The following is a 9132-nucleotide window of genomic DNA, read 5'->3' as shown; positions in this document are numbered from 1 at the left end:
GAGCTTCTCCAGCAACTTTGTTTTTACTCCTGATTTACAGCATCCGCAGTTCTTTCGGTTTTTAATATCCTTCACAACACCAGGTACAGGTAGATCCTCAGTACATAGTGACACTTGGTGTTTGTGTACCAAGGGTCAATGCACAGCATGATGCAGACACACACACACACATACAAAGGTGGCCATCAAGGGGAGGGTGGCATTGGGTATAATTTTGATCCCCTTATCCAGCTGTCCCTGCGGACACTGTCCACTATCTGCTGCCTTGTTTGTGTGTTGTATAGAACCTTTCACCTAGTCCATCAGGAAGGATGCGAGCCAGAGAGGGGTAACTATTCCAGGTTACAGAGGCCTGCAAGTCAAAGCCTCCCTGTACATGGACAATGTTACCATTTTCTGCTCGGATCCGCTGTCAGTATGCAGACTCATGAGCATCTGCGACCAGTTTGAACTGCCTTGGCAGCCAAGGTAAATCAAGGTAAGAGCAAGGCCATGTTCTTTGGGAATTGGGCTGAATGATCCTTTATCTCTTCCACTGTCAGGGCAGATTACCTGAAAGTGCAGGGAATATGGTTTGGAGGTGCTGGAACATGCGCAAAAACTTGGGAGAAGCACATCACCAAGATGAGGCCGAAACTGGGCTTATGGAAGCATCGCTCCCTCTCCATTATAGGTAAAGACTTCATCGTCATCAGGTGTGAGGTACTATTGGTGGTGCTGCATGTAGCATAGGTCTGGTCCATTCCCCGAACCTGCACCATGCTTAAAAACACAGCTATGCACCAGGTCAGATATTGTCAGTCCACAGCTGCTCTTTACAGTCCTGTGTGTGAAGACCAGCCCTAAGGATGGGCGAGAAAAGAACATTAGCTCCCTGTTTTCCAGGTCGTGTGCAGGGGAGGGCCATCCTTTATCCTTGGGATCACTACAGACCACAGCATCAGACCCGGTCAGCCTATCTGAAGTTCCAAAGTAGGACAGTGCAGTCAGTGTTCTGGGGAAATGCTCAGCAATGCCACAGGAAGGTTAAATGATGTTATGTACTCCACAATACTAAGCACCGCATCTTCTCTCTGCTACCTCACATTCAGTCTATCTCTGCCACTTTCATGGGTTGTGGGCATTGCTGGCAAGCCAAGTATCTGTTGGCCATCACGAATTGCCTTTAAACCTATTGGTTTGCTAGGCCAGTGGACAATTAAGAGTTAAATCAATTTTTGTGGATCTAGAGTCACACGTAAGCTAAATCAGGTAAGGATGGCAAATTTTCCTTACCAAAATGAATTAGTGAAATAAACCAGTTTTTAATAAATCAACAGTAGTCGTCATGGCTACTGCTGAGACTAGCTTTACATTCTGGAATTATTACTTGAACATAAATTCCACTGTCTGCCATGGTGGGATTTGTACACTTGCCCCCACAGCATTAGCCTGAGCCCCTGGATTATTGGTCCAGTGACTTTGTCACGAAATCACCATCATCCCCTATGTCAACCCAGATTTTATTCTCAAATTTCTGAAGTTAGATTTGAATCACGACCTATGATTCGAAAACTATTCCACCAAGTCATCACCAACTCCTGGTTTTATTACACATCACCTTATTGAGGTTATGAAAAATGAGGTTAGCAAGCATCAAAAGTAGCCACAGCACTGAAATGTCCACATGGAACCTAAATCCATGCCTGGCTTTCCAGTATACTCTTGGTTTTCTGTTATTAGCAATCTTACAGGGTGAAGTTTGCTACCAATGCTGTTCTTAGATCAACTTGTGTATCTAGGAAATACTCCAATACAGTCTCTCAATCCTGCTAATGTTTATCTGCAATTGTCTAGCTATGCCTTGGCAAATGCTGTCCTTTGAAAAATGATTAAGAATCAATAATTTAACCTATTAAAGGTGAATGCAATCTAGGTTCAAATCACAAAACTACTCTTACCATAACAAAGGAGGGGGGACATGCAGGCAGTTTTGCAACTACAGGGTACCCATAAGGACTTTGACAGAGGGCCACACAGAAAAGCACTGAATGGTTTACACACCAAAATGCTGGCTCTATTCACTAGCCTGCCAGTCTATTGTAACTAATGAGGTGGTTTAAGGAGTGTAGCTCTGAAATGGCACAGGTTCTCATGCAGAATTCCCCTCATCTCAGCCTCTGTTCCAACTTCCTGTTGTGCTGCATCCTCCATATATCTGTTTCAGCCTTTGAATGTAGAGGTCTTTAAATTATCTGCCCCTTCTGTTCCATAGGCTGCGCAAATGCATTTAACAGAGGTAGAAGTCACATGACTATGGCTAGCCAGCTAGTATACCAAGGGCATTCTTCTAGATATTGCCCTTTTAACAAAAATAATTGTATGTACTATCATTTGCAGTGGAAAACGATTCCCAAAATTTGTGGTCAACAAATAAAGTTATCATTTATTACCAAAATTTTGGGTTAATTGCAGCTAGTCCCATTGCATCAGCCTCTGCATTGTATCCATTGCATCCAAAGCATTCGGGGTCTTTCAATGACTCCTGTGGAAGTTATAGTTGTCAGCTTGTCTAATATCTGCTCATTACTGGGTGGTGCCCCCTTCCCCGGGGAATGTTATTCCTTTGAGGAGTGCTTGAACAGAAGAAGACATTTTTCTTTCAGATTCAATGACTCTACTGATAATTTTCAGAGTACGTCAAGCTGTCATTGCCAGATTTTTAATTTGAGACTGTTGCTTCATGTTCTATGCCCCAATACCTTTGCATATCCTTAGCTGTGAGCTTGTGTAGATGTTCACACTGCTGGCAAGTTAGGCAAAAGCTTTGCTGCATCATTCACAAATTTAACAAATCACTGCATTCCTGTTACATCTGTTAGTCACTACATCTCTACTATATCTCACTGTCAAGATTAGGAAGAAGCTCTTTTCCTGTGATTACATGCCTACATACTGGGCTTCAGGCATCTGCAATTGCAATATATTTTTGTTCAGATTCAGGTTCATCTGACAAGATCCCTCCAACAGTCACACGAAGTTCAGATATTGTTCTGCAAAAGCTTCTTCCACAGACTCCCTCCATCCATAGACTAATAGATTATCCACAATAGTCTCCACTTTGAGAAGATCACTGACCATCTCATTGTTTCAATAATACTCTTCCAGTGCAGCAGAAATGCCAAACAGCCTATGCTACAATCTGTAGCTCCTAAATGGTATCCAGACTTTAGTAAGAAAACTGCTGCTTTCATCAATTGTCAGTAACCATTCATCACGCTGAAGGCAGTAAAAACCTTTGTCTTGGCAGTTTGTAAAAATTTCTTCAATAGTTAGCATTATAGTAAGTAATGAGGGCTCCTCAAAGCTTTATGCAGATCCTTTTGATCAACACATACTGCTTTCCAGGTTTTATTCACCGTTACCATGCTGCTAATCCAGTCTGTAGAAGCTGTCACTTTCTTTATTACTCCTCCTCAGCAAATAGTCCCACAGTTTCATCTACGTTAGATGATGTCACAAAGAATCTGCTCAGCAGTTAATCATTTACTAGTCAGTGAAATACACGATCTATCTTCTGACACATGTACAAATACCAGTCCAAGCTTTAGACTTCTCAGCTGAAAGCAGTGGATTTTGTTTAACATCTACTATATTGAATTACAGATCTTCATTCTTTACATTGCACTGGGCTCTCAGTTTTATTTGTCCTTTTGGTACGAGTACTGTTCCATCATACAGCCTCAATCTTACTTTTGAGAGCTTCACTTTTGGGTCACCAATTTGAGCAATTCACACAAGTCTGCAAAGCACATAATACTGCACAAAATAAAAAAGTGCCTATTTGAAAGTTCAATGTTGCTTGCTGCTTTCCTTCAAATGCAAATATCATTCGAACAGTGACAAACCATTCATCATATTTAGACCTGGCAATATCACCCACTGAAAGGCAATGTAATTTGTCAGAACATTGGCTAACATTTCTCAGCAGCCATCTTCGTAGGCTCGTCATGCTTCTTTCTGGCTTAACATCTGCATGCAAACTAATTCAACTTCTTACAGCTAGAGCACTGCCATCTCCACTCTGGGATAACAAGGTGTAGAGCTGGATGAACACAGCAGGCCAAGCACCATCAGAGGAGCAGGAAAGCTGATGTTTCGGGCCTAGACCCTTCTTCAGAAATGAGGGAGGGGGAAGGGGATTCCGAAATAAATAGGGAGAGAGGGGGAGTCGGATAGAAGATGGATAAAGGAGAAGATAGGTGGAGAGGAGAGAGACGGGTCAAAGAGGCGGGGGTGTTGTCAGTAAAGGTGAGTGTAGGTGGTGAGTTAGGGAGGGGATAGGTCAGTCCAGGGAGGACGGGCAGGACTACACCTGCATTCCCCACGCAGATGGCCTAAAGGCCCTCCGCTTCTTCCTGTCCCGCAGGCCCGACCAGTCCCCCTCCACTGACACCCTCATCCGCTTAGATGAGCTCATCCTCACCCTTAACAACTTCTCTTTCAATTCCTCCCACTTCCTACAAACAAAGGGGGTGGCCATGGGTACCCGCATGGGCCCAAGCTATGCCTGTCTCTTTGTAGGTTACGTGGAACAATCCCTCTTCTGTAGCTACACTGGCCCTAAACCCCACCTCTTCCTCCGTTACATCGATGACTGTTTCGGCGCTGCCTCGTGCTCCCACGAGGAGCTCGAACAGTTCATCCACTTCACCAACACCTTCCACCCCAACCTCAAGTTCACCTGGACCATCTCGGATACCTCTCTCTCCTTCCTGGACCTCTCTGTTTCCATCTCTGGCAACCACCTAGAAACTGATATCCATTTCAAGCCCACCGACTACCACAGCTACCTGGAATACACCTCCTCCCACCCACCTTCCTGCAAAAATACCATCCCCATTCCCAATTCCTTCGCTTCCGCCTCTGCCACATCTGCTCCTAGGATAAGGCATTCCACTCCCGAACATCTCAGTTGTCCTCGTTTTTCATGGACCGCAACTTCCCCGCCTCAGTGGTCGGGAACACCCTCGACCGTGTCTCCCGCAACTCATCCCTCACACCCCCTCCCCACAATAACAACCAAAACAGAATCCCCCTCATCCTCACGTACCAAGCCACCATCTCCGACATTTCCGCCATCTGCAATCCGACCCCACCACCAAAGACATTTTTCCCTCCCCACCCTTATCTGCTTTCTGGAGGGACCACTCTCTCTGGGACTTGCTTGTCCGCTCCACACTCCCCTCCAGCCCCACCACCCTGCACTTTTCCCTGCAACCGCAGGAAGTGCTACACCTGCCCCTACACCACACCCCTCAACCCCATCCCAGGCCCCAAGAAGACTTTCCACATCAAGCAGATGTTCACCTGCACATCTGCCAATGTGGTATACTGCATCCGCTGTTCCAGATGTGGCCTCCTCTACATCGGGGAAACCAAGCAGAGGCTCGGGGACCACTTTGCGGAACACCTACGCTCAGTTCGCAACAAACAACTGCACCTCCCAGTCGCAAACCATTTCAACTCCCCCTCCCATTCCTCAGATGACATGTCCAGCCTGGGCCTCCTGCAGTGCCACAATGATGCCAACCGAAGGTTGCAGGAACAGCACCTCATATTCCACTTGGGAACCCTGCAGCCCAATGGTATCAACGTGGACTTCACAAGTTTCAAAATCTCCCCTCCCTCTACCGCATCCCAAAACCAGCCCAGCTTGTCCCCGCTTCCCTAACCTGTCCTTCCTCCCACCTATCCCCTCCTCCCACCTCAAGCCCCACCCCCATCTCCCACCTACTAGCCTCATCCCACCCCCTTGACCTGTCCGTCCTCCCTGGACTGACCTATCCCCTCCTTAACTCCCCACCTACACTCACCTTTACTGGTTCCACCCCCACCTCTTTGACCTGTCTGTCTCCTCTCCACCTATCTTCTCCTTTATCCATCTTCTATCCGCCTCCCCCTCTCTCCCTATTTATTTCAGAATCCCCTTCCCCTCCCTCATTTCTAAAGAAGGGTCTAGGCCCGAAACGTCAGCTTTCCTGCTCCTCTGATGCTGCTTGGCCTGCTGTGTTCATCCAGCTCTACACCTTGTTATCTCAGATTCTCCAGCATCTGCAGTTCCTACTATCTCATCTCCACTCGGGATAAGCTTTACTTTTCTGTGATTATCTCATCAATATTTACATCTTGCCTTCTGGCCCTGGTATTTCTGCTGACTTTTCTGCAAATATTTTTTCCCAGTTCCTATGGATTGGAAAGATGCTAACGCTACCCAACTATGTAAAAGAAATAAAAGATAGAAAACAGAATTATAGACTGGTTAGTCTGACATCAGCAGTAGGGAAAGTGCTAGAGTCCATTATAGAAGATTTAATAGCAGAGCACTCAGAAAACAGTGGCAGAATTGGACACAGTCAGCATTAATTCACAAAAAGGGAAATCATGCTTGACAAATCTACTGAAACCTTTTGCAGATTTAACTAGTAGAGTACATGTTTTGTACTTGGACTTTCAGAAGGCTTTTGATAAGATCCTACATAAGAGATTGGTAAGTAAAACTGAAGCACATCATTGTGGGTGGGGGTGGTGGTGGTGGTGGTAGGGGTTGTATACTGACACAAATAGAGAACACAACTGGCAGACAAGAAAAAAAAAAAAGGTACGAATAAATGGTTCATTTTACCAGTGTCAACCAGGAACCTGTTGGGTACCGCAGAGATCAACACTCGGACGCCAGCTATTCATATATATTAATGACGTACATGAGGGAATTAAATGTAATATCTCCATGTTTGCAGACAACACAAAGCTGGGTGGGAACAGTGCACTATCAGGATGCAGAAATGCTTGTGTGATTTGGACCAGTTGAGTGAGTGGGCGGGCACATGCATGGTAATTAAAGTGGATAAATGTGTGTCTGTACTCATTGATAGGTTTCTTGAAATCATGTTTCTCCTCTCTCAGTAGGCATGCTTTCATGCTGGATTCCTTATGCCTAAGTGAATCTTACTTCTGCTGAAAACATCTTTCAGTTGTCCAAATTGACAGGATTCAGCTAGAAGTATTAATTGAGTCACATACTGATCAATAGTGTCCTTCCCCAGGCTCTGATGGTGAACACATACTGTTCATATGTGATATTACTATGTAGTTCGAAATGTGGCTTCAAAGTCTTCAGAAAACTCTAGTTGGCCGTTCAGGTCCCTAGATCTAACTGCATTTTGGCTTAATTCTTTCCCATCACTGATAGTACAGTTGCTATTCTTTTGACTTAGTTGTGCAGTTATGTCATAATGTTGCCAGAGTGGAAAAACATTCCATTTCTGTTTCATAGTTCCTTTCATTTCAGCAGCAGCAGGCAATAGAAAATTCACAGCCACATGACTCATTCAGCAAATCAAATTTGCAGACTGTTGATTTCACATCTTTGCTGTTTCTTTTCATAGCTGGCTATCTTATGGTTCTGAAACTTTATTCAGGTACAGATTTCTCGACACCGTACTTCAAGTTCGACATGCACTGGTTGTTACAGATTACACGCAAATGCGCCTACATCAATGGTAGAGGTCACATGACGATGACAAGCCAGTCAGGACACTTCACAAATTTCTGCAATGACTGTCCATGAAGATGTTACAAAATCTGCCAACTACAATAAATCATTCATTCAGTCCAGTGTACGTTCAGACAGCATACAACAGCAGAAGTCATTCTAAATTACGTGATCTGCACTAAAAACTGAATGAACTGTAGGTGCTGTAAATCAGAAACAAAAACAGAAATTGCTGGAAAAGCTCAGCAGGTCTGGCAGCATCTGCAGACAGAGTTAACATTTCGGGTCAAGTCATCCTTCCTCAGAACAGAACAGATTTTCCAGCAATTTCTATCTGATCTGTAAGTTGGCTTTGAGGGTTTTCAAATAAAATCAGCACAGGGTCCCTCCAAATGATATAGGAGCAGGATTAGACCAGTTGATCCTTCTGCCTGCTCTGCATCTTGATAAGATCATGCCTGATCTGACTGTGGTCTCACCCACAATTGCATTTTCCTGACTCCTCCTCCACCCCCATCACCACCATTCGTTAGTTGCAATAAAAGTAGTTAGGCCCTCCCACCCTCAGTCATCGTATCACCTCCAACGTGCACCCACTTTCTATGGCCTCTCATATCCCTCTGGCCAACTTAATGCTAACTCATCTTCCCAGCCATACTGATGGCTCATCTTACTTTCCATGCTAACCTACTAGTATCAACATATGCCCAAGGTCTAACTTCAGTGATATATGAAGTATATTGAAAAGACATTTTTATAATTTTCCATTTGTTTGAAATGTTGTGACTTTTCCAAATTTGGGAAAATATGGAAACAATTCTGTACCTTTTCCTTTTACACCAACATGACTAATCTTCCTCTTCCTTTTAGGATAAGATGACTTTTTCACCAATGAAGAGGCAATGACTGGCTTTTCAATATTGACTACATACAGACTCTGGGACTCACAATTTTTCTGTCTTTGTTCCATTTCCTGAAAAAGAAGAAAAATTAATATTAAAAACAACTTACAACTATTTCTTAGCTCCTCCAATAGCCTGCGTGGTGTAACATTAGACTATATGTAAAGCACAGTTCTCAAGCTTAGCATGCGTTAAAAGAGACTGGTAAGTTCCAGTTTTGTTCCCTATCTGTACTGATTTCAGTAAACCTAACCTGAGATTCCAAGTGGACCAAAAATTGACCTCAGCACCTCTTGGCTAAAAGAGAGGGGGAAAAAAAAACATTAATTAAAGTTTCCAGGTGAGGCTAGAGGATACAAAAATAATAAAAGAATAAAATTAAAACTGAATACATGTACAATTCAGAGCAAAACAGACAGCGTAAAGAAATAAATATGATCTGATACCACAACAAAAACATAGCTTCGGGATGACATCAGAAATTGAATATTGAAGGGTACAGGTCATTTAGCATGGACAAGCAGCTCGGAAAATGTGCAGGTGTGGCTCTGTTAATTAATTATGGTATTGGCCAAATAGAGGGGAATGACCAACGTTCTTGAAATCACAGCATAGAAGTGGTTTGGGCAGAGATGAGAAATAAAGTCATGTGACTTGAGGAAGTAGTGTATAAATCCCCCAACAACAACAACAACA

The 9132-nt window shown here is 43.9% G+C and overlaps 1 protein-coding gene across 3 annotated transcripts in view; it reads right to left on the bottom strand.

Annotated features, from left to right (window-relative positions):
• rgs3a (regulator of G protein signaling 3a) overlaps positions 1 to 9132 on the bottom strand; it is a 275278-nt gene that overhangs the window by 238333 nt on the left and 27813 nt on the right. For 2 of the 3 annotated variants that reach the window (XM_048613560.1, XM_048613559.1), the window contains exon 2: positions 8360 to 8507. In XM_048613560.1, the coding sequence (XP_048469517.1) occupies positions 8360 to 8504 (145 nt within the window). In that variant the 5' untranslated portion in view covers positions 8505 to 8507. The remainder of the gene's footprint in view (positions 1 to 8359; positions 8508 to 9132) is intronic. The other variant, XM_048613561.1, reaches the window with a different exon arrangement.

This window comes from Rhincodon typus, chromosome 28 (genome assembly GCF_021869965.1).
Source record: "Rhincodon typus isolate 14 chromosome 28, sRhiTyp1.1, whole genome shotgun sequence".
Lineage (NCBI taxonomy): Eukaryota > Metazoa > Chordata > Chondrichthyes > Orectolobiformes > Rhincodontidae > Rhincodon > Rhincodon typus.
Note: the sequence above shows the minus strand (reverse complement) of the source record. Positions and strands in the feature narration are given on the sequence as shown.